The sequence below is a fragment of the Chanos chanos genome, chromosome 3 (genome assembly GCF_902362185.1).
Source record: "Chanos chanos chromosome 3, fChaCha1.1, whole genome shotgun sequence".
Lineage (NCBI taxonomy): Eukaryota > Metazoa > Chordata > Actinopteri > Gonorynchiformes > Chanidae > Chanos > Chanos chanos.
Genome location: NC_044497.1, coordinates 45,225,539 through 45,251,505, shown reverse-complemented (window position 1 = coordinate 45,251,505; position 25,967 = coordinate 45,225,539). Strand labels below are relative to the sequence as shown.

The 25,967-nt window shown below is 39.9% G+C and overlaps 4 protein-coding genes across 4 annotated transcripts; 3 read left to right on the top strand and 1 right to left on the bottom strand.

Annotated features, from left to right (window-relative positions):
* Nucleotides 1–2,545: 2,545 nt before the first annotated feature.
* Nucleotides 2,546–5,827, top strand: wdr38 (WD repeat domain 38). Its single transcript, XM_030767938.1, has 9 exons — nucleotides 2,546–2,614; nucleotides 2,726–2,846; nucleotides 3,313–3,429; nucleotides 3,558–3,655; nucleotides 3,873–3,953; nucleotides 4,486–4,608; nucleotides 5,176–5,322; nucleotides 5,465–5,512; nucleotides 5,702–5,827. Exons 1-9 carry the CDS (start codon nucleotides 2,546–2,548, stop codon nucleotides 5,825–5,827), a joined length of 930 nt encoding a protein of 309 aa, XP_030623798.1.
* A 932-nt stretch (nucleotides 5,828–6,759) lies between these two features.
* Nucleotides 6,760–9,211, bottom strand: rpl35 (ribosomal protein L35). Its single transcript, XM_030768298.1, has 4 exons — nucleotides 9,184–9,211; nucleotides 8,299–8,435; nucleotides 7,951–8,032; nucleotides 6,760–6,958 (listed from the first exon to the last, which is right to left on the bottom strand). Exons 1-4 carry the CDS (start codon nucleotides 9,184–9,186, stop codon nucleotides 6,809–6,811), a joined length of 372 nt encoding a protein of 123 aa, XP_030624158.1. The 5' UTR covers nucleotides 9,187–9,211; the 3' UTR covers nucleotides 6,760–6,808.
* Nucleotides 9,212–9,882: 671 nt separating this feature from the next.
* uqcr10 (ubiquinol-cytochrome c reductase, complex III subunit X) lies at nucleotides 9,883–10,574 on the top strand. The gene is made up of 2 exons (XM_030769341.1): nucleotides 9,883–10,048; nucleotides 10,257–10,574. The coding sequence occupies exons 1-2, from the start codon at nucleotides 9,908–9,910 to the stop codon at nucleotides 10,305–10,307; spliced, it is 192 nt and encodes a 63-aa protein (XP_030625201.1). The 5' UTR covers nucleotides 9,883–9,907; the 3' UTR covers nucleotides 10,308–10,574.
* Nucleotides 10,575–13,268: 2,694 nt separating this feature from the next.
* On the top strand, nucleotides 13,269–25,084 carry prodha (proline dehydrogenase (oxidase) 1a). Its single transcript, XM_030767385.1, has 14 exons — nucleotides 13,269–13,711; nucleotides 14,006–14,214; nucleotides 17,219–17,253; nucleotides 18,158–18,307; nucleotides 18,800–18,864; nucleotides 18,998–19,114; nucleotides 19,411–19,490; nucleotides 19,596–19,677; nucleotides 19,821–19,913; nucleotides 21,318–21,464; nucleotides 21,974–22,149; nucleotides 22,861–22,959; nucleotides 23,625–23,713; nucleotides 23,871–25,084. The coding sequence occupies exons 1-14, from the start codon at nucleotides 13,361–13,363 to the stop codon at nucleotides 24,059–24,061; spliced, it is 1,884 nt and encodes a 627-aa protein (XP_030623245.1). The 5' UTR covers nucleotides 13,269–13,360; the 3' UTR covers nucleotides 24,062–25,084.
* The last annotated feature ends 883 nt before the right edge of the window (nucleotides 25,085–25,967 follow it).

Genomic DNA, 25,967 nt, shown 5'->3' with positions numbered 1-25,967 from the left:
GCAGGAGGGGAGTAATCTTATTTTCTCTCAATATGGAGGAGGAGGCCATGTGGAAAGAGGGGAGAGCAGTTTGAAAATGTTTTGAGTGAGGGAGAAGGTGAATTAAGGGAGTTTAAAAAAAAGACACCAGAAAAGACAAACAGCTCTAGATCACTCTCACAGTGTTATGAAAGCAGCAAAACACACATTAAAAAAACACTTACAAAGCCAATGTGTAACTCACACTATTCACACATTATGCTACATATTTTATGACAGATATCATCATCATGGTCTATGGAGTACAGAGTCTCTTATCATATTACATTAGAAAACCCAGAGGAACAACTTGCCTCAGCTATAATGAAACAAAAATATTCTCAAATTCCTCAGAATACGCACATATCCATCTCTGAGTCCACACTAAAAGTTAATGCGCACAAACACACACACACACACACACACACACGCACACGCACGCACGCACTCACGCACACACACACAGATTCCCTCTGAAGGAACAAAAACCATGACCATCTAATGAGATTTCATGAGGTGTTAAAGCTTTCAACCAACTCCCTGGGTACACACAAAAGGGCAGGAGTTATCAGCTGGCACTGGCCAATACCCATCAGTTCTTTCATAACAAAACGAACTCCTAACTCATACAATGTTTCTGTATTAAAGTGTTGTAATGGAGACATCGATGGGCTCTATTGGCCAGGAGAAGGCATACAGGGGGACAGTTCAAATTACATTTTGATACTGACATTTCTTCATTTAATAGATGCTGCTATCAAGTGCAACTTACACTGGTTTCTTCTTCTTCTTCTTTTTTTTTTTTGTATGTCAGACCTTAAGAGCCTTCACAGGATTTAGTGCCTTGCTCAAATTCACTTTGGCAAAAATCCTGTTACCCTAACCACCAGCACGACGTCAAAGACATCAAGAGGTTCAAATTAAGAGCAAATGAAAGTAAAAAATATATTTTTCAGGGTGGTGATAAAAGCTAATAAAATCAAAGAAAACCCATATAAGAACTGATGCAAATGTTGCCAGCAACTTTTATGTTACTATTTTTGATCAGTGCTTGTTGGTGGTGGATTTGTTTAGCATCATCACAAATTAAATCAATGCGCCACAAAAAAGACTATCAAAAGTACAAAAACAACACATTTTCCTCATTAACAACTCACAAAAAGTCAAGATAAATGCCACATCAGTTAGCTGGGAACTCTTGGACTACTCTAACCTGTTCTGCAATGAGGAAATACTGCCATCAAGAGGCCTATAAAAAGAAATGCATTTGTCAACCTGAGAAAGCAGGGATCTGTAATACTATTTGCTTTACAGACCTTAAGTCAGCCTAAGGTAGACGGTAGACGGAAAAAAAAAAGTCACTATGTTTACTATACAGAAAACAACTATGAAGCTCATGCAAATAATAAGCACCTGCACTTCCACATTCAGAATCTTCAAAACTATTAGACCATTAATATATATATATACTAATGGTCTAATAGTTTTGAAGATTCTGAATGTGGAAGTGCAGGTGCTTATTATATGTGTGTGTGTGTGTGTGTGTGTGTGTGTGTGTGTGTGTGTGTATATATGTATATATATATGTGTGTGTGTGTGTGTGTGTATATATATATTATTCCTTAACATGACAATTATAGGGCACATTTGCACTTTTTAAAGACCACTCTGCTGAAGGACAGAAGACAGACATGCCATGTCACAGCACACAGCACCCTTAGGGTGACTGGGGAGGACAAGGCCTTAGAGGCAGAAGCAATCTGAAATTATAATAGCATTCACCTGGAGTACACCACTTGGGATTTGAAACAGCAATCTTTAATCAAGCAGAGTAATATTACTCTTAGGTCAATGAAAACCTAACAACTACACACAATACAGAACCCCCACTGAAAACACTCAGAAAGAAGTTCACAGGTCGCATTCCTTATACCATATGATACAGCTTTTTAAAGGACAAAATAGATATTTTGTCAACCTTACACAGTTCATAAATCCCTGACCTTGGCTAGACATATGTATTCAGGGGAAGACAGACTGAAATGTGTGTATAGGGTTTGAATAGCCTTTATATAAAAATATTGGTATAGTTGTTAATACTAAAGTTTTGAAAGGATTTATTTCTTATTGGATTTATTTCTTATTAGGAAAGTTCTGTGACATGACCATGTAACCTAACTTAAACCTGCAAATGTGAGCATACTCCTGTTTGTAAAAATGTTCCCTTATTAAGTAGATAAACCACTTCTAAGACAACTTTGTTCATAATAACTCCGGAACGTGCAGTTTGTTTTACGTATGCAAATGCACCTTTCAAGCACTAGATTACTGCCCTGCTCTAGTGGCCGTAACTTTGGAAACAGTTCTTTACGAGTCCAAACAACGTCGAAACAGCCTCCAGGCTTGTATTTTATCTCAAAATGGCCGTCGTTTCAAAGTAACCTGATGTTAAACACAGTACTGTTTGGATTGAAGACCATGTTATAAGAAGAATTCTGTCCATTATAGATGTTTGAACATTTCAAGCATGTGGCGACACCCTTCAGCGGACTTCACTATATCAAATATTCGATACTTCTCCCGGCACAAAGGAGAGGTACGACTTATCTCTTATCAGTTATGAGATGTAGCCTGAAACTGTTGAATGCATTTAAAGTAAAAATATTATTGTATACATCTTGCACTTTAAAATGTCTCCGTCCTTCAGGTAAATTGCTGCGCATTCTCTCATGACTGCCAAATCCTGCTCACCTGCTCCGATGACTGGAGCCTGCACCTTTGGAACGCCACATCTGGGCAACTTCTGGCTAAAATTAGGGGACACTTAGGTGAGCGGCTGTAGTCACGATGTCAGCAGCATTCGAATGCGATTTTCAGAGTTTTCCCTACTGAAGTCAGACAGGATTTCCGTTGTCCGATAGCGCATAAAAGACTTGGTGCCAATTCTGAGGCGGAATTTGAAATGCAGCCCCTAACGCGTCAAACTCTGTTAGTCTTGTCAGATAAATCACGACAGTTTATACAAATATGTAGTCCGACACTAAAATCTGTGCAGCAGCACGAGATTTCACTGTAAAATGTAAGAATCCGATTAAGTTATACCTCGACTAACAACCATTTGAAGATTTCCATGTGGACGGTTTTGATAGTAAACCGTAAATTTTCTCCCAAACATCGTGTTTTCAAGTATCAGTATCGGAGTGTTCTAACGCTTAGATTTAACTAGGTACCCTTATCTGGGTATACTTGCGGAATGATGAGAGGTGTGTGTTCTTATTTGACGCGCTCTTGCAGGTCCTGTGAAATCTTGTGTTTTCTCCAGTGATGGCAAACTGTTTGCAAGTGCCTCTCACGATCGCTCTGTAAGAATATGGAACACTTCAACCACAGAATGTTTGCACGTTCTCGAAGGTTTGTGCAAAATGTGATTTTTTGTGGTTACTGACAGAGTGTATGTACAGTACTATACCCGACTAACTGTATTTACTGAGTGTGTGTGTGTGTGTGTGTGTGTGTGTTGGGGGGTGGGGTACGTATAGGCCACAGAAAGAGTGTGGAGACGGTGTGTTTCAGTGACGACAGCAGGTGCCTGGTTTCAGGGAGTTGGGACCAGACTGCAGTCCTTTGGGATGTGCAGGTTGGCAGTCAAACGCATAGTATTATTACTGCATGGAAAAGTGTATTTTACTTTATATTTAATGTATTAGAACTCTCTGGTATACATGTGGCAGACACAAGACCTGGATCACAGGGTTTTGCCACTGTCTCCTGATTTATTTAAAACAGACTTCATCTGAAAGATACAAGAACAGAACTTTCTAAAATGTCTTTGTTTGTTTGTTTGTTTTAATCAGAGTGGAAGAATGTTCAGAATGCTATTGGGACACACAGGTGCAGTTCAAAGCAGTGCGTTCTCTACAGATTCTCAGTATGTGGTGAGACAACATCTCTTTACACATTCGCACCATGTTTTCTTAATTGCTTAAGCACATAAACAGATTTTGTTAACAGCCTCCCTGAGAAGACACTCATATTTGAGTACTTGTTTTGTGTCACAGCGTGGGGCAAGTGACAGAATTTTATTCATGCAATAGATTTATTGAGGCAGTAATTTCTTATCAATGTTCTTGCTACTTTGTCTGTACTGTTCACAGAAAGATTAAAAGACTAAGATTAAAGGGGGGAGGGGCGTTAAATTTTTTACTGAGACTTTTGTATAGTATCTTATTATAAGAATTGAGCTTATCTTGCAGCTTTGAATCACTTTGGTGGTATCTTGTCTAGAAAGTTGTGCTTTATTACCTGCACTTAGATTAGTTTACCTGTTAACTATATGAACACCCTCTGCATATGTGACTCCAGATGAATAGGTCTGCTAAAGGTGTAAATATGTAAAGCACAGGGGACTGTATCTATTAAATGCATAAAAGATATTTGTTATGTTGCTTCTATTTTTGACTCCGACAGGCAACAGGCTCCTGGGACTACACTGTGAGAGTGTGGAGTCTACAGAATCCAGATGAGGTTATTACGTTGGAGGGTCACCGTGGCAACGTGTCCTGTGTTTGCTTCTCTCTAACTGGAATGTTGGTGAGATTATGGTCTGTTTTCTAACAAATGCAATCGTACATTCTGAAACCGGTTACCGAGACTTTTACCCAAAAACTCTCATTTACGGAGTGACAGCTTTAATTATTTAGTCATATTGACAAAGTAACATGGCAGACCTCTGTAGTTACTTTGCAACATTTGAAATTAATATGAGCAAGTTGTCTGTCAAAGTAGGATGTGCGTGATATATGTTTCCCTATTTTTCCTGCATTGATATAAATCATTTGTATAGTTATTCCTTTGACAAAAATGACTATCAACCTTTACTGGCGAGAGAATAGACATATTGGAGAGAGATGCAAAGAGAGAAAGAGAGAGATAGAGAAGATTTTGATCTGCCATCAGTGGCACCATTAATATGTCTGGGCTGTTCATTTGAACTATAAACGGGCTTTGTTGGCTAAACTGACTCATGTCTTAGGGCTACAGTCACTCAGTTGAACAGTATTTGTTTGATGGATCAAGTAACTGATGTTACACAACTAGGAGAAGGATTTTCCTTTTTCTTTTTTCTCAGTAGTAGTCTGTCTGTTCCCCACTCCTTAGGCCTCAGGTTCGTGGGATGGCAATGTGCGGGTATGGACGCTGAAGAAAAGAGCGTGTCTCTTTGTGTTGGAGGGGCGTGGCTGGGTCCGAAGCCTGAGTTTCTCCAGGGATGGACTGGTTTTGGCCTCTGCAGCCGAGGGAGAGAAGGTTAGACAGACTCAGGGGCTTAACCTGATCCTCAGCCCCATCTTCATGAAAAAATAGATATTATTTCACATTTGGTTTTGTGTCTTAACTAAACGTTTTGCATCTTAACATATGGTGCCGACTCTTGTTTTACCTGCCATAGGTCAGGATCTGGGACATGGAGGATGGGAAATGTATCAGACATTTGAAGGTGAGGTACACATCTTCGCAAGAGTCCTTCCAGTGCGTGATTTTTAAACTGTTAAATTTTCTGACTTTGTCAGTGTTGAATGAAGAATGACAAATACTTTATGACACATGACACTGTCTCTGTTGAGCTGACTCCATAGAAGACGTTCTAGCACAGTAGTGTCTGAACATCTACCAAACCGTACCACAGGGCCACCGGGACTCAGCGTACGGATGTGTGTTCACGCCCAGTGGAGCGCTGCTCAGTGCCGGAGCAGCAGAACTCAGTGTTGAAGCAGAGGACTTGGACGGAGAGAACAGCACGGATGAAATCTGAACAGAATAGTTCAGCCAGAGCATTCAGAGAACAGTCCTTAGACTTCTAGACTGACTGAGGGACTTCCACCCAAACAAGCCGATTATCTAATAGGAAGTAAGTGCATGAGACTGACGGCTTTGCTGTGATCACTAGTGGATTTGTCTGGTAGGCTGTTAAGGAATGGAGTCCCATGTTGGTTTTATATATAGAAATTACTGTGTGGTAAAGTAATGTTGTGAGGTAAAAATCAGCCTCTGATTATGAAGCTGCAGACCTGACTGTACTTGTATGCTCCAACTTTTTCGGCTTTTCTATTACTGGAACTTAATCATTATAATCTCTGCCAGCAACAGTATACAACTCTGTCTCATAGATGTGACCTCAGCCAAGACCACATAAGGAGATGGACCTGTAACTTGTAAATTACATATATTGTTTGCCATCACTGACAGGGTTTGACAACAAAAACACACAATTATCTAGCTATGGTAAAACACAAGGCTACTCGAGTATATTGACTGTGCTCTTGCAGCATAGTAACTAAGGTAGTACAGCATCTCTGCAAAGATGAGTCAGCATTGGATAAAGGAGCACAGGTTATGAACAGAAAGCAGATTGTAAGAACTGCGACTGTGTTCTTGTTAATGATTGCCACATCAGTCATGTTGCCTGGTAGCTGAGCTTTCTGAATGTCTTTAAGGAGTGAATGAAAAGCAGAGTACTGTAGAGTACTGACGGTAGCCCGTTAAGGTCATTAACACACGTTACTTGAAAAAGTGTAGTTTGTATGCCTGTGCAGATGAATGTGTAGTCTTTAAACTAAATTAGTGACATCCTATGCTAAAAACAGACTAAAACACTGAGCTAACTTCACTGATTCCTACCAGGTCTTCTACAGGTCAAGAAAAAATGGAGTTTTGTATAAATTTACAAGGACCACAGCACACATCTGTCCAGGGGTGGGGTCTTTATTTTCAGTGGAAAAAAAAAAGCACAGCCTTAGGCCTTGACAGCAAATTTGCGGATGGAGTACAAGCGTGACTTCCTCTGCATTTTCTTTGTCATCAGATTGGCCTCGTGCTTGGTCAACTGCCTGCGGATAGCACGGGTCTTCTTGGGCCTCAGGTCCAGGGGCTTGTACTTCTTACCCTGAAGAAACAAAGAAAGAAAGATAAGGACAAATAAAAAATGTCAAGCAAAAAGAACAAGGGAGGGAGACCTGTGAGAGAGAGAGAGTGTAAACAGAGGGATACTGAGCTGACAGGAATAGAGTTCTACCAAATGACGTGGTTTTGAAGGACTGAAAGTAGAGGTTCTTTAAAAGCGGCGATGAATTTGTTTAAATGGTTAAGTTTTTTTAAGCTATAAAATAACACTATTAATACAGCAAGCGCAAAGCTTTCTAGAAACATCAAGCAGTTTGCTCACCAGTGGAAAGCCAACAGAATTGTAATACTGATCAAGCAAACAGAAATGGATGCCTGGTCATATAATACTGTGTGAATGTTGACTGTGCACTACAGATGAGTGTCTAATGGTGACTCTGTAGTGCACAGCCATCCTCCTTTCCCAGGGAAAGAAGAAATTTCTGTAGCAAGAGAGTATTCACCCTGCGTCCACTGGGACACGGAGCAGAGTTGGGTGATCATCTTGCAGGACTGAGGCCTAGAGCCAAGATAACACGAGAGCTTCTGTGACAGCACAGAACTCCCAATCCACTGTCTGCCATGGGCGCAGTGTCGTGTTTTTCAATATGTATTCCACGACTCATGGGATTCAGTAAGAATTGATATTCATTCATTGTCGTCCATAAATACTAGTTCATTCATGAAATCTTTTTTTTTCTGTTATCAACAGAATTGAAATGGAATCTAAAGAACCACAGGTGAACCTTTAAAACTCCTAAGACAGAGAAATAAGTAGCTGAATATCTAGAGCCATTTACCGCTCAAAGTTACTAAAACATTGTGATTCAGTAAGTCCCACTTGCATTTACCTAAGGTAACACACAAAAACAGCACACCACACCGTTACCACATCAAATAAAGTGGACAGCAGAAGTCCAGAGCTGTTTCACCAGTCAAACTACGGCCAGAGAAGTGCCGTGTCTGAGAGAGATAAGTAGGGAAATATGACTGTACCTTGTAGAATTTCCTCAGATTCTCCTTCTGAGTCTGATTGATGACAGTCAAGACTCTTGCGATGGACTTGCGGACGACGCGGCTGATGGAACAAAGTTTAACCATCAAAACTCAGTTTGGTCACACAACCGTCAACACTCTCATTTCATATTTTTCAACAGTGTCTATCGTTTTTTGGAGGGAAGCACAAACCCCATTAGCGAATGGAAATAAAAATAAACAACTACTAAACAGATCTCTGTCTCACATCAAACAGCACCATGGGACATGACAAACTACCAGTGCTCATTCCCTTTCCAAGGTATGGCTAAGGTAACCAAAAAAGTAGTTTTCATTTTTAAACCTCACATTTTTGAGAGTTTAGAGGCAGCTCCACCAGTAACCTTGGCAACACGGAGCTGGGACAGTTCCACCTTCAGGTCATCCAGCTGTTTCAACAGCTCCTCTTTCTTCTTACCGCGCAAGTCTCTGGCCTTAATTTTTGCCTGTAACAAAGAGAAATTCGACTCAACAAAGAGCAATACCCATTCAACACACTTCTATGACAAAATGATAGAATTAAGAATGTTTACAGTGGTGACTCAGAAGTGCAACAGTCATCTAAAACATGAACACAAATTTAAGAGAAAATCCTTCAACTTGTTATGGAGGTCCTTCCTGGAGAATTCACTAACTTCTGTCAAGTTCCTTCATTGAGCATAAAGCGTGTAGCTGATAACTATGTCGAAATGTTCAGATCATATTTCTTTTCATTATATTTCACCAATCCAGGTTGTGCGTCTTTGCATGTATATTACTTCTGTTTCACGCTGCCCAAGTCGACAAATACACAGAAGCGTGGACCATGGAGGCTACCTAGCCAAGATATTTGAATACGGAACAGACTGACAATTCCAACAGGACGAAGGAAATTTTGCAAAGGTTTAGTTTCATACAACAGGGCCATTCCATACATTTTCATTAACTGAATTCTACACAGGCCCTCAACTGAAAAGCAGTTGAAATTAATTGCAATTGTGCCAACTGGCAAACCACTGCATACTGTGCTATACGGTGGGAAACGATTTTCTTACAACTCAAACTTAAGGCCCAAATTACGCTTATCTACTTAAATACTGGTCTGCTTTAAACGTTGCAAGGTTAGTTCACTGTCGTATGACAATAACTTGTCCAATACACATTCTAAAACAACAGGATTACATTAGATTTTTTTGAGTCTCCGAAATCGCTCACCATTTTCTCGATGGCTGCCACAGGAAAGGAAGTGAAAGGGGTTAAACTGTAAATCTACCGGGTTATGGACGAGACTAAAATTTTGCAGGGGGCGGAATGTACCACTTTCTCGAAAGGCCGTCCTGGGCTCAGCCGTACAAGAAGTAAAACTAATGGACTGAACCGCGTGATTGGAAGTACATTCGTGCATAAAAATAAATCATCACTGTTTAAGAGAGCCAAAGGAAGTAGCTTGTTTTTTTCGGTAAATTGCACAGAAAGTTGCCCATGCTACCATAGTAGCCTTTCGTCAAATTGCTTCAGAACACATGGCCAGAAATACAAATTAATTTAATTGGATCACATGAGAATACTTTATTCTCCCCTCGGAATTTTTTACTTTTGAAGTATGATTTGTTGTGACTCACACAAAAACGCGTTTGGTGCTGTATTACTTCATCCGTTCAGGTCAAGACTAAAAACTGATAACCTAGTTGGGGCTCGGGTCGGTCTCGAATTCACTTTTCTTGCCCAAACCGCATGGTAATTTAGTGACCACGATGCTGTAACAGAAACGGGGGGGGATCTCTTCAATGACCTTGGAATTCTATGATTAACGTCACATACAACCCCATTCCAGTAGGTGGCGATATACACTGACTGTGATACCATCTGAAACAACCACAAGGAAGAGACAGCAAGCGCAAACTCCATCCTGCCTCTCTGGTAAACTTCGTCTGCCGCCATGGCGCTCGCAAAGAGTGTGTACAACCTGCTCTTTAAAAGGACGTCGACTTTCGCCATTACCATTATGGTGGGAGCTGTCTTTTTCGAGAGAATGTTCGACCAAGGTGGCGATGCACTTTTTGAGCAGCTAAATCGTGGGGTAAGTGTCTTATACGACGAGATCAAATACAGCCTATGTGTAACTGACCTTATAGTGCTAGTCAAAGGACAAGCAGGCTAAAAGCTAACTAGCTAATATAATTTGCTTTTCAGCATAGCGACTTTGGGGACGTTCATTGATATTAAGCATTATGTAAGTTGTTTGTCAGAGAATACAACTAGATTAACATTCTGATTTTGCTTCTCAGAAATTGTGGAAACATATCAAACACAACTATGAAGAGAAGGACGAAGAATAAACGATGAGGCGGTGTTTCTACAATCAACTCTCTCCTATTGCCTGAGATGACTTCTCTGAAACATCCATCCGTCAGCCCTGTTAACGCCACAGATACACCACCACGGCTTGAGCTGGCATTTGAGAGACTTTCATTTTCAGTCATCGTGGAATGCTGGCACTTGTCATCTCCTCATTATTTATATTTACCGTTCGCTTTGGCCCATTCCCTCTGATTTGTACATGTGTTATGTTAAATCTATGTGAATAAATTCAACCTAGACGCACACTTGGAATTCATTCTTTGAATTATGAGCGTCACAGATTAACTAGTAAAATGAAAGGCTGCCGTTTTACTTCGCTGTTGTTCCCTATATTCTTTTCGAGCCATGTAATGAGAGCGTTATCTCGCTTTATTTCATAACCATATAGTACCTGAAGCCGTTGATCAATTTGTTAACGGGTCGTTGTTTGACAGTCGTCTTATTCATGGAGGAGAAATCTGGGCATAAGTTCACAAGGGCGGACTAAAACAACATTCTACACAAAAGACCTGCTTACAAATTGATGTCCCCAGAAGTGTAAAGAGACTCATTTGATTATCAACGAAATAGCATTCACTTCTTTTTCTCAAACTCTTTGCTTAACTGTTCTGAAAATAGGTTTTGGATTCTGAAAATAGGTTAATTTTGGATTGAGAGTCAACTTCAGTGTTGTGCTAGAGTACAACCATGACTTCTCTTCAGGTCTGGAGGTTTAGATGTAGTAATAAAAACCAATCTTCTGTTATGATGCACAAATTTATCTGTCTTTATTAAAAGTAATGAACACCTACAAAACAATAAGAATCTTTGTTTTTATTTTGTGTTGTGTTAAACCTCCTTTCTGACAGTGAAGTCTATTCAGATGTTTAAGTGCAACAGAAGGAAATTAGGCATCTGGCCATAAGGTAAGTGTTCCTAATTGCTAACTGATGTGGTCTTTACACTGTTATCCAGTGATGGCAGTTTCCCACAGCATGTATTTAGTTTTGCTATCTGAGCAATGTCATGGTGTAAAGTGAACTCTGCCTCCTTCAATGCCGTGCTAATGTTATGTTTTAGAGCCGTGAAACATGTTTTCATCAGAGCAAAATGTAGCCGGTACAGTGAACTGAGTAACTTACACTAACCCATCACAAGATGTCAGAAGAGACACTCCCTAGAAATACACCCTCCGCCTTTGTACAATAAAGACCTGAACAGCAAACGTTCGAAACCCATAAACCAGATACATGGATATGCTTGTCAGAGATCAAATACCTTCTTACTTACGCGAATGACTGCATTGACATTTTGCTATCTTAGGGACAATATAGATCCCATCTGAGTGTTCTGGAAAGTTGCCTCTTAAGTACATATACATGCCCCAAGCCATCCAATAGTTAGGCTGTCCACCACTAGCAAATGGATTCTATTCTTTAGGTTTTACTAGCAGTTGCCTCCAGGGTGTAACGGTACATGAGTGGTTTGACGTTTAATTATTTGATTTGACGTTTAGTTATATGCAGAAACTATTTTAGTCATATTCGTATTATCTCAGCCACTTCATTTGACACAGGCAGGAGGCTACTCTGATATCTTTACATGTAGTTTCTGTACGTGTCTAAAAATTTAATTGTAATCAGACATTTTTGCAGAAACAGAAATATAAGTAATGAAAGATCCTCATGGGAAAAAGTACAAGAGCAGGTAGTCAGATCACAAGTATGATGGAAAATAACTGTTAACTTTATCTGAACAAGGAATCAAGGAACGTCATGAAAAAATCAATGCATTAACTCCGTTTTGGAGAACAGTTTTATTATTGGGAAAGACTGGATCCTGAGATAAACAAATAGCAACGGAATGTATATCACAATTAAAGTAAAGATATGTAACTAACTTACATGAAACATGAAATACGTCATATATCTGAAATAATGCACAGGCTATAAGTGGTGCTGACGTGAAGTAGCAGACGTTTAACCCAATGAGAGAGAGAGAGAGAGAGAGAGAGAGAGAGAGAGAAAGAAAGAAAGAAAGAGAGAGAGTTGTTTTTCTGTCTCGGAAGCAGATACATTTCCATTGAAAAGATCACTCAACAGGACCATGTCCTGTAAGGGCTGTCCACGCAACAGAAAGGCAGGATTGTGCCAGAGACGTACGGTTGTAAGAATGTGCTAAAATGTAATACCTCTTTGTTTCTTTATCTACTACTTAGTTTGTACAGGGTGTATATTTGAGATGACTATTTTTTTAATCGTAGATTGATAAACTTGCTTCGATATATTTGCCTCACTGTTTCGCTATCAGTTGTATTACCATACTACCACTTTCCTCTTCTTTCAGTGGACATCAGTATTACTCATATAATGTACAACGTCAGGTTAGGGTTTATCTCTGAAGGTTAACTGAACAAACTCTGAGTTTTCAGTAATAAGTTTATCACAAATCTAGGAGACATTGCGTTATAGATGAACTGTACGTTTTACATTGCGTGTCCCATTTCCACCGAATGGCACGATGTTTGAAAAATAAACGATAATCGACAATAAATTATTTTAAGCAGAGTGACTTTGAATGCAAACATTGCGCCAAACGATCGGGACAACCCACATAACCACGTGGGTACATCAAAGCACCAGTGTTCTAACAGCGGACAAGCGGGCAACTTTTTAACCTTTAAGAACAGACAAGCGGAAATTTTAAACCTTCCAGCTTTACATTTGGTAATACGGACAACAAAGCGGACTTTGTATCAAGAGCTATATTCTTGGCAAACGTTTGTGCTGTACTCCCTCGTTCTCCGCTATAGAAACATCTGGATTCTCAACACAAACCGCTCTAGATGCGTCAGTAAATTAAGCACCAATCTGCACGCAGGATACTGAATGTATTTGCATGCCAGAGTGCGTATTTGAATGAAAGGCATCCGTGTGACCGTGTGTATCTCTCAGAGAGCGCGTTGCTTTGTGCAGAGTAAGGGTGTGCTGTATCAGAACACTTCCAACAACTCCATCAACTGATAAACTTCAGTTCACTTTTAACTTTTAAAATGTATCACGCTAAAGTTATACCAGCTGTTGCAAGGGCAAAGTCAGATCATTTCATTCGAATGAGATTTTCGCCGCCAAGATTTCGGTCTTCTGCCGCATCTACCCAGCCCAGCGCCTTGAAGGTGGAGGAGCAGCAGATCGATCAAACATGCACGGTTGTGGAGAAACCCTGTCAAGTAGATCTTATCAGCCAGACAAAAAGTGTGTCGGATATTCCGGCCACTAAGATTTCGATAGATTTTGAGAACACTAGGGAAGCTTACAAGAGCAAAAACACACTTGAACTACTGAGAAGTTTACTGGTTTTCAAACTTTGCACATTTGACTTCCTGGTTGACAAGAATAAGGAGGTAAGTTAAGCTGTTATAACTCATTTGTTCCATAACATTTCATAACTTGACTGGTCGAAATGCTGCTTTGCTCTCTTCCCAATTTTAATCAATGTGGTGGCATTACGGCTGCGTGGTCGCAGCCAGGGTGGTTTATTTATAGAAGAAAAAGCGTGGTTCCTAAATAATGTGTATTTGTGTGTGTGTGCGTGCGTGCGTGCGTGAGTGTGTGTGTGTGAGAAAGAGAGAGAGAGTATTGAAAATTCAGGCAATTAAGAATTAAGAGAGAGTTGACGAATTTCTCATTTCCCACAGTTGATGGACCTGAGCAAGAAGATTATCGGCCAGAGGCTTTTTGAAAAGCTAATGAAGATGACTTTCTATGGACAATTTGTAGCAGGAGAAGACCAGAATTCTATCAAGCCTTTAATCCACAAAAATCAGGCGTTTGGTGTGGGCTCAGTGTTAGACTACAGTGTTGAGGAGGACCTGACCCAGGAGGAGGCAGAGAAAAAGGAAATGGAGTAAGTTTCTCGCTCAGGTAGCCTGTACGGATGGATGATGATGTTCTATTTTTGTCACATGTCCATATTGGCTTGGGGTCAACTGACATCTCCAAACCATATCAAATGTGCTCACATGTACAGTGAAATAGTACCTACAATCTCATAATGGCGAGCATTACACTCCTTAAATGAGTCAGATCATGGGGTCTTATGAAGTCATTATACCTTTTTTGATGGAGGTCTTAGTTTAATGAGTTGTTTAAAGTTGGACTAATGAACAAACCTAACAAGGAAACCAAAGCAATAATTCACATTGTCACAGAAATTCAGCTAAATAGGTTTAATGAGATTATCCATAATCACCCTGGTAACCATCCAGTGTTTTTCCACTTTCACCAAGTATCTGTCCAATGGGAGTCCAAGCACATGTCTGTGTTTACTGTCTTATGTTATGGACTGTGCCCAGACACAGTAAGACACATGTAGACAGGACTGTCATTTATGACTGTGCTGCTATGCAATTTTCAGTTAATATAGATCAAAAAACATCCAGCAGATATAAATTTTGCTCCTAAAATATAGGTGTTATATGTACATATGTAGTTTCAATATTAGTGTTAACCGTTTTAGTGGTAATATACAGTATTCTGTGATATTAGCAGAATATGTGATGTTTGCAGCAGGACGTGTTGTGGTAAATGAAATAAGCTCTTTTTCATTCATTTAAGATGACTTATTTGTTATGTTTAGTGTAGTATCCCTCAGTTTATGATAACTGGATGACAATAGAATATTTCACATAATGATATATGTCGGTTAGCTGTCTACATGTAATCAACATATTGCCAAGGATCCAAATGGCCTGATAGGGATACTCTTACTAGTCTCTCTGTTTTGAAAAAAGATAAGTACTTAGACTAACTGGGAGGGATTGCTGTGTGAGACAGACCCCCTTCTGAAATTTTTGGCTGATGACACCCCTGATGTTTTTTCAGCACATTCAGCTGTGGAGCATTCACAGGTGTTTTTTGGTATCTGCTGTTCCAGCGCTGTCACTACAAACCCGCCAAGCACCATCATGTGAACATATACAAGTGAAATTTACTGACCTTGTTGATATTCAAAGCACAAAATGCTTGACAGTGACTGTCTTTTATTATCATTTCACAGATTCTTTAAGTTGTTTTTTTCAAATGTTCTAACAACACTCTTAAACTATGTATGTCTGTTACATCTCACATTTAAACAGTGTCTGCGCTGTTATTTGTCACTGGCCAACCATGGCATATTTTTAGTCCATGGTGGAGACACTGCCCTTCTCTTGATTGGTCAGTTAGGGACAAGCCTCTCTCCTTTTATTTCCTTGAAAAAGGAGTCTGTTTGTCTCCACCCCCTGAGTCATGTTAGGTCACATGAGAGCCTGGCTGAGAAAACCAAATCGCCTGAGTTGAGTTAGTTACAAAACACACCCCCTCAGTTAGGGCTGTGAAGGTTGTATAACGTGTTTTGGGAAAACTGAGAAGGAGTCTGTTTGGTTAAGGATTGAAGCTGAGGTATGGCCAGGCAGTTCAAATCTGCAGAGGGTTCCAGTTTAAGCTTTCTCTATGAATGCTTAGGCTCCAGATTCTGATAGAAGTATTAACATGTAACATATTTAGCATTAACATATTATATATTAAGAAATCATAAAGCAATCCATATGCCAAGTGATTTATCTATTGCTGAATCCTATTCTAGTTTTTATGTCCATCTGGTCTTTTCTAGAAGTGTAGCCATATAATAGAAATTTTATGTACACAACTGATGTAGTTTTTCCTTGCTTGGAAATAATAGACAATAAACATTGCATTCAGTTACTATTGGATAGCTTTAGAGGTTTCCTGTCAGCCTTAATCGAGTGTCATCATAATGGTAGCCCAGGTCTATGTATATTATTTCATCTCTAAGCTATTCAGAAAGTATCAAGCATGTCAGAGCCAAGCAGATAGTAAAAATCTGAGGATTTACATATGAGGCAAATTTTCAGATCATTCGAAATACCAGTGACCAAAGAGGATGATTGAAATAATTGGGACACATACAAAATAAGAATTGTATGAAGTTCACTTTCAGTTGAAAGCTTGAATGTTCTTCACAATCAAAGACAACTAAACCAACTTTTGTTTTTAGGTTTTTGGAATTTATTTTGAGTGATGTGTTCATAACCACTTAACCAGCATTGATCCAATTGCCCAGAATGAACTCTGGTGACATACAGAGCTCAAGCAGAGATATAAATAGCTTTATTACCCTGTGCAGACATTACTCACTGTCAATTCCTAATAAAAAAAAAATCAACATTTCAAAGGTCAATCAAGATTTTAATGAGCCTCCATTATCCAGTCTCTTTTAAAACTCTTAGAGGTCTCCCATGAAAAAATTCAGCCCGGTGTTTAAGATCAGGAGAAAATGATGACTTGTCCAAACAATAGAGTACATGTAATTTATTGCTATGACATAGGAAAACATGCTGCACCAGCTGGTCGCGTGTTTCTGGATCACGCTGGGAAATCAGGCTGTTCCATGATAAGCTGGATGTGACTAGTTTGGACCGGGACACTGTCCTCATGTTTCACACTGACAGGGAGGACACCGTACCTCATGCACTTTACCTCCGCTGAATTTACTGATGCCTGATGCAACAGGATCCCTAGAGCACACGCAGAGGTTCATCAGTCACCTTAATCATGACACATTATTTGACACCTGATTGGATTCGCAAACTAGACTTTATGAATTTTTCTCTACCGAACCACGTGTTTTCTCTACCGAACTCGCACTTATTGCTTACACTTGCCCTATTGAACTGATGTAATACTTAGTGCTTACTCACAGGTCTCTCACTGTACTGGAGCTTGAATTTGTTTCCCCACTTGTAAGTCGCTTTGGATAAAAGTGTCGGCGAAATAAATGTAATTTAATGTTGAATGTATTGTTGCCTGTACGAGTCCACGTAACATTGATCATGTGCCTTTCTTTTCAGCTCCTGTGTATCTGAGGCAGAGAAAGAAAGCCCTGGTAAGTTTCAGTGAGGAAAGTGGTTTTGGTTTGTGTTTTTGTTTATTTTTTTTGTTTTTTGGCTGTTTTTGTGATCCAGCGTTTTGCACCATAACAGTACATTGATTGTGTCAGGGCCTATGCACATGCTGATCTGTTTTAATTTTATGTGTTGCAGTGACATCTAAACCCCACGTCTTAATGGCGGACAATGACTGTACAGGATTTTTGCATGTGTTTTGTTTAGCCAGAGGACATTTTGCTGTACTAATGAGGAATGAATATGAGAGCAGGGTTTGGGACAGAAATAGATTCAGTATTTGGGTTAGAGATGCAGCACTGGTTCGGTCTGGATTTACTCTCGGTTTTAGGGGTGGCGTTGCAAGCTGATATAGACAAACGGGCTGCCCATTTCTCTCTCTCCCTCTCTCTCTCTCTCTCTCTCTCGATAGACGGTGTTCGTTAAACTGTTTGTGCTTCATACAAACATTGCACTGCAAAAAAGCTGTTTTATTTTATAAATCTGGGTTTTTATGTTAATACCTCTCACAAATACCTGTTTCAAAACACTGGGCATAAAGAAATTTAGTTGCACACACATGAGAATTTGCTGTATCTCAGTCACCATAAGCTGTCACCATACACATCTATACAGCCTGTATTTATTTTCAAATGTGACTGTCTGCACACTGACTGTCAATCATCCCTAACTTCTGTATGTGCTTTTTCAAATGAAAAGTACTAGTATTGAAACTTAAACAAATATCTTTCAGTTACAGCTTTTGGCAGTGAAATGTTGTATTTAAGTGGTGGAGGAATTATCTCTGAGCCATGTTCGTCATGCCTCTAAAAAGTTTTTCCTGGGAGCCTTTAAAGATAGTCGTGTCCTATTGAAACTCCAATTGTGTCCGGACTATATCCCCAGGTCTGGATCACCGTGAGAGGAAATACAAGGCGCATCGTCAGTTTGGAGACCGCAGAGGAGGGGTGATCAGTGCCCGCACATACTTCTACGCCGACGAAGCCAAATGTGATCACCATATGGAAACTTTCATCAAATGCATTAAAGCCTCAGGTGTGCTCACACTGCCGGAAGAACATCTAGAAGATACACGTATTTGTTTTGTCTTTCGTTCATTTTGTGATTTTTTTTTATTCTTTGCATCTTCAGGAGCCCATTAAAAACTCAGTACTCAAAATGCTGGCAGTCACCTTCTAATCCAATTCTAATTTCCCTTTTACACAAAGTGAAGTGGAAAAAAAAAGAAGACAGCAAGAAAGAGAATACATTGCCCAAAAGAGTTTTTTGGAAATTCATGAAAACATCTGGCCCTGTCCACTCAAATCTTGTGGAAAAGTACAGTGGCAGTCTTGGCAGCAGTAGTTTTTGTCCTGCCTGTGATTTGTTATCAGTGGAGATTAATTGCTTACTGGAATTTTACCTCATTGAGATATCATTGCTTCCACTCTAAGTTGTAAAGCTATATAACTCTATCATTTATTTCCTGATATGCATTTTATCTGTTAAAACAAGTCTTGGCTGAATGGGCTCTTGTTTGTATCGCAGGAGGGAGCTCTGTTGATGGCTTTGCAGCCATTAAGATGACTGCTCTTGGACGCCCTCAGTTCCTAGTGAGTGATCACAAGCACAGCATGTTTTGATACATGTTTATAATTATACTTTCAAGCTAATCTTTTTTTCACCTTAATTGTACAGAAATGTGCACTATGTAACCCTCTTGTTTCTCTGTGATTTAATCTGCAGCTTCAGTTTTCTGAGGTGCTGGTGAAATGGAGGCGTTTTTTCACCTTGCTTGCAGCACAGCAGGGCAAGGCTGGAATGGCAGCTCTAGAGCAGAAACTAGAACTGGAGCAACTGCAGGCATGTCCCTCCCGGCATTTCTCATACAAATGATCACAGTGTCAGTGTTTGAGGAGTTTTTGAGGAGTTGAAAGTCCTAAAGGCATATCTCTATATAGGACAGATGGGGCAGGGGGGAGCGGCATGTGCATACATATTGTAGAACATACATTTACATTTTTTCATTTAGTTGTCATCAGGAGCAATTTATTTATCAGTTACTATCTATGTCAGAGAGTTCACATTTCTTGAACAGCCTTGGGGTTAAACTACTAGACTTTCTCACTTACTGCTGTACCTCTGTTTTCTCTTCCCAGGATAGTCTGACCAAACTGGGTGTTGGCTGTAAAGCAGACATTGAGAATTGGTTCACTGGAGAGAAACTGGGTTCCTCAGGGTAAACTCTTACACTAGTGCATGACCAACAGGACATACCATGTGTGCTTTGCATGTCATGTTTTCATGACTTCACAGTAATCTAACGCCCTGTTTCCCATTTAAGAACCATTGACCTGCTGGATTGGAACAGCCTTATTAATGACAGGACCAAGATCTCTAATCTGCTCGTTGTGCCCAACGTTGAGGTACGTGGCAACATGTAATTGTGTATGTTGAATTGTGGGAGGCATTATTATAATTGTGTGAGATTTTTCAATGAAAATTCCAATGTTCCTCTGCAAAATATGACAAGCTGTTTTTTTTGGGGGGGGGGGTTGTTTGTTTTTAGACTGGCCATTTAGAACCACTGCTGAGTAAATTCACTGATGAAGAAGAGAGACAGATGAAGAGGATGCTTCAGAGAATGGATGTTTTAGCCAAGGTAGAGTAAGCCCATCCAGGTTTTCACAGAAGAGCTTTATAGCTTTATATTTTATCCATGGAGGGCTTTTGGTTCAGTTTGATCATCATGAGGTCTTTAGAGCTACAACCAAAGGCCATTAACATCAGATGACAGCACAGCCCAGACAGATGTATCCTTGTAGTAAGTGGTTACAAATGGAGGTGCACTAAAGAAGCTTCCCCAGTATCAGTTTTCCTTTGACTTATTTACATTCTCATGCAATTACCATAGTCGTTTCAGGCGATTCCCCACAAAGTAGCTTTCAGATCAAGGCTATCCAAGGTTAATAAACTATCTACAATGACATAGCAAGTGGATTACAAGTTAGCCACAGTGATGTAAGTCACTGTAAGTTAGCTAACTACTGTGACGCAGTCCAGGTGAATGAGGTAATTCCACTGCCCTGTTTTGTAAAACATCCCCCCTGGACCTTTACTGTGCTCTCAACTATGGTTTTTAAGATGACTATACATCTTTTGTCACCACGTGTAAGGACATACCAAGGTTTGAATGATGACACTTTTAGCCTTTTGGGTCTGTTTATGTGCCTGTGTTTTCCGTTGTTTTCTCCAGATGAACTGACCCCAAGGTGTTCTTAGGCCATCTGGCCGTCAGACTCATCTGTTTACACAAGCACACAGTTTGACGCAAAATCATCCAGTTCATGTTTGCTGTCTTGTGCTTGTTTTCACATCTGCATATTTACTCTGGCAAGCAATGGCCCGATTGACCCCCTCCAGAATTTCCTCACTGACTGGATTTAAAGTTGCCTCATAGTCTGGAATTAAAATACACTCACATATATTCACACATACATTTCCCAGCATGCAAGATAAAATAAACCAAAAGGTAACAACTTGTCCTTCAACCTCTCTTGTAATATCATAGCAGTGGGCAGTCTCTTTCCTGTGTAGCTGTCATTCATGCAGGCTTTTACTCAAACATGCCTGGCTCAGTTAATCGAGGTTCTGATAATGAACATCTGAATATCAGAGACTGTTGGACTGGATCATACTGTTAAGCAAAGTCTTATCTGCTTCAGAGCTGAGCAGAACAAAATGTTTTTTGTTTTTTTTTTCATGGAGAGTTCTACACTTGGTGACATTTTCTTCTACTCAGAATGATTCCATTTCGTTTGAAGTTGCTTTTGCTAAGAAAATATGCTAAACAGACAGACAACAGTTGGATTTCATTAGTTTAAATTTCTGACTGATCTTGTTGTCTTACATTTTATAGAACACACGTCCTTCTCCATTTATTGTGTGATTTGTAAACCATCATGCACATGCCACACACCACTTGCCTGTATGAAGATTTGTAAATCCATTCTTTCTCTTTCTTTTTGTGTGTTTGTGTGTGTGTGTGTGTACCTTTGTATTGCAGCATGCTGAGGACAATGACGTGAGACTAATGGTAGATGCTGAACAGACATACTTCCAGCCAGCCATCAGTCGTCTGACCCTGGAAATGCAGAGGATCTTCAACATTGAGAGACCGGTCATCTTCAACACATACCAGTGCTACCTAAAGGTGAGCAAGTCATCATCAACACATACCAGTGCTCCCCAAAGGTGAGCCAGTCATCTTCAGCACATACTGGACAAGCCAGTTGTCTACAGTGAGCCTGTTGTGAGCCAGTAGCTTGCTCTTAGAGGGGTGTGAAAATGCCCTAATGAATGTGAAAAATTAGTGTGAAAGAACTTATAAATTTTCTCTGTCTTCAGTGTGTAACCATGTTTCTCCTTTTCCAGTTGTCTGTTTTGAGATCAGAATGTCCTGTTTTAAAAGAAATTTGTCTTAAACCATATGCATATCAAAAATTCACTTCACAAGTGTAAAATGTAAATGTAAATCTGTGTGATCACACACACTGTGAACAGTGAGCAGTGAATTTGTCCTCTGCATTTAACCCATCCAACATACCAGTAGTGAACACACACCCACCAGACACAGGAGCAGTGGGCAACATTCCTTGTGCCCGGGGGGTCTTGGGGTTAAGTTTACACATCTATTTACAGTGATGTGTCTTTTTTTTGCAGGAGGCATATGACAATGTGACGGTGGACGTGGAACTGTCGCGACGTGAGGGTTGGTACTTTGGTGCTAAACTTGTCCGTGGGGCTTATATGTATCAAGAACGATCAAGAGCAGCAGAGATTGGTTATGAAGACCCCATTAACCCAGACTATGAGGCCACCAACAGGATGTACCACAAGTATGTTTTTTTGGATTTAAACTTTGCTTATTGTTTTAGATAAGGAGGGAATTATGTCAGAGATTAAATAAATGGTAAATTGCACTGGAAGCAATTGCAACTGTCAATAATGTTGATATATTGTAAATGTTTGGATGGAGATGAGGATTGGATGGATGGTGGTTCAGTGTAGCAGGAAAAAAAAATTGGTAGAAGTACATGAGCCCTGTGATTTAAGTATATCCAGAAGAAGTGACTTAATACAAACATTAAGACCAGGTTTCATATACCTAATGAAATTGTACCAAGGCCCTGAACAGTGCTACTGTGTCATGTTTTCTCTCAATGTGTTCATCCATCCATCATACTTTAGGTTTAAAGTTAATACAATGGAGAAAATATGAAAACTTCTAGAAATTACTTTTGAATAGGCTTTGTGTAAGTTTGTAGTGTAGCTACTAGACCTTTGAGTTGTATTGCACAGTGGTAATTATATTTGTGTTTATTCCACACTAGTAAGGTGAATGAAGAAACTGGTCCCAAACACACATGCACGCACGCACACACATACACACACACACACACACACACACACACACACACATTCACACATATGCAGAGACCCCTACTGGAGACCATATAAAATATAGGTGTTTGAGAGTGTATGAGGGTTATGGTCATATAACAAAAGATTGATTTGCTTAAATGAAATATTTGTGTCTTTCATCACAGATGCTTAGAGTATGTTCTGGAGGAGATTGAACACAACAGGAAAGCTAACATCATGGTAGCATCACACAATGAGGACACCGTCAAGTTTACTCTGGAAAAGTAAGACATTGTAGATATGAAACATTGTAATTTTGTGTTACTGTGGTGAATGGTGTGTGTGTGTGTGTGTGTGTGTGTTATGTCAGAGTTAGGGACACTGAGACTATTTAGCAGTTTGTCTGGAATACTGTTATAACAGTGAGTGCTCTAGGAGACAAGCTCTCCAGCTGTTGTGAGAGACGTTTCTCTACAGGATGGAGAGATGTAGAAAAACACATTTTCAGCATGAACTCCAGGGAATATCTGTTACAAGGATAACAAGTCCTTCCAAGACTGAATCAGCATTTTTAGAATAAGGCACCTGTAGCCCCTTGGGCTGTGGGCCATGGGAACTTTGTGATCTGATTAATCTCCTGTAGAGTTAGAGTTAATCTCTGTTTACAAAGAAGCCAGTCTTGCATAATGTCTTTTTAGAGAACACCCTAGCAACTGGCTCAACTGACAATGACAGAGCTGTTTGTGAAAAACAGAGAGAATAACAGATGACACTGATTTGCGACAGTGAGTCAGGAGAGTTAACCACTGTGGTGAAAGATTGACTCGTGTGTGCGCATTTCGTAGTTTGTCAAACAACTGTATACACTTCATTTTACTGAATGACAGAGATGATCTTTGAATAGGCTTACAGTACTGCACTGAATTGCTGATTTGTGTCTGTGATCTAGGATGAGCGAGATGGGCATCTCTCCAAGTGAGAAAAAGGTTTATTTTGGGCAGTTATTGGGCATGTGTGACCAGATCAGTTTCCCACTCGGTGAGTAAGAAGAACCCACTGTCTTGTGACAGCAAGAATAAAGAGAAGATATTCTGATTTATCAAACCTTTATGAATCAGTGTGGTTTGAGTGTTTGATCAACAAGAAAAGTGACAGATATTTTATCTCCTTTTTTCTCCTGACTGTGTGTGAGCAGGCCAGGCTGGGTTCCCAGTGTACAAGTACGTTCCCTACGGGCCGGTGAATGAGGTTATCCCCTACCTGTCCCGCCGCGCGCAGGAGAACAGAGGCTTCATGAAGGGATCACAGCGAGAGCGTAGCCTCCTGTGGAAAGAGCTGAAACGCAGGCTTCTCAACAGAGAACTCCTCTATAAACCTGTCTACTGAAACCTTAACACATTTCACCGCAAATACCTCAGCCTTTCACCTTATGCTTCAAGCACCCTTTCCCCTGAAAAATACACTGACTTCTCAAACAAACAGAAAAAAAAATGTCATCATTCTTCTGTAGTTAAAATGGAATGAAATGTAGGTGTTAGAGGAGAATGAGAAAAACAGCTGTGTTGAAAAGTCATTTCTATTCTATTTTAGTTATGTAAAAAAAAAAAGGATTAATAATAGATTTTGCAAGGTAATGTTGCACAACCAACATATTTATGGGAAATGGTGACTTGTAATAGATTAACTGAATCATTCCGTTCATCTGCTGAATCTCCTTTCAAAAGCACAGGCATGGAACTTCTACTTTTTGAATCGATCCACTGATGAATTTTAGTTCATAGTTTTATTCCTGTTATTTATGTTAAAATATTAGTTAACTATTCTTATTAGTTTTCTATGTGGAACATTATTCTTTTGTTGTCTACTGTTTGTTTAGATTCCCACATGTTATATCCATTAGCTGTGGAATAAAAAAAAATCTTTGATATGTTTTAAGTGCATTTTCAAGTCACATTGCTGTCTGATAGATTTCCTGTGGTGAAATATAGATACTTTTTTGTGTGATTTGGATCTGAATGCAAGTATTACCTGAATGGTGCCATAGACTGAACCAGCAGTGTGAATATCTTTCTTTCTTTCTTTCTTTCTTTCTTTGACACTGTTTGTTACCTGTCTTTCTTGCTTTCTTTCTTGATTGCTCTGTTGCTTTTCTACTGTCTTCCCTATTTCTGTCTTATTTTGTGTGAGGGAATTGAAGGAAGCTGCTTTCTGCTTGAGTGCAGTTTTCACATGCAGTTCTAAATGCATGTGGATGTCTGTGCTGATGAACTTGATGTTTGATAATTATGCCACTGTATGTAGTGAATTGCATTAATAGTCATTTGAGACTACCAGTACGCACAGTTCTATTAACAGGGTCTTTTAGTGTTTTGTCAAAGTATGTTTACTGCTTTTAATAAAACGGTTCATGCTTTGAAAATCTGTTGTTTAATGTCTCAGCCTTTGAAAACCTAATGAAATATATAATTCAAGATATTCTATCAGTATTCTGAGACAACCAGATGTCCTGCGAAGACGTATTGCATAATTAAGGGATGACAGCCAGCCTTCAAGCTCTGCTGCTCTCCTGTGGCTAATAAGGAACATTGCACATTACCCTAATGACAATCTCAAAAGAATCTTTCCCAGCTCTCCACTGTATGCAGAGAATTTTAGAGAAATATAGACTTCATGTAAAGGCCAGTTTGGACCATGTTACTGTAATTGCTTACTGCACTCCACTGGCTTCCGGTAGCAGCCCGCATCCAGTTCAAGACACTGGTGCTGGCCTACCAGGCCACAAGAGGCTCTGCCCCATCATACCTTCAGTCTCTTATAACGCCTTACACCCCAACTAGGACCCTCCGCTCCACGTCCTCCGGACAACTGACGGTCCCCTCACTCCGGGAACCCAGCAGCCGCTCCTCCCGACCACGCCTCTTCTCTGCCATTGCCCCGAGGTGGTGGAACGACCTCCCCCATGCAGTCAAGACTGCGGAGTCTCTTACCATCTTCCGCAGGAAACTGAAAACCCACCTCTTTAGAACACACCTGTCCCCCAATGCCTAACCTCCCTTCCCTAAAGAAAAAAAAAAACCAAAAAAAAAAACCTTTGTCTTGTATTTCTGTTTGTAAAAGTATTCCAGGGGCGCAATGCGAAAGGGCAATTTGACGCTCAGTCTTATTATGATCTCTGTTGAAGGTATTAGAAATCCGACTGATGCACCAATTGTAAGTCGCTTTGGTAAAAAGCGTCTGCCAAATAACTAAATTGTAAATTGTAAATTGTAATTCTCTCCTGAGACACCTGGAG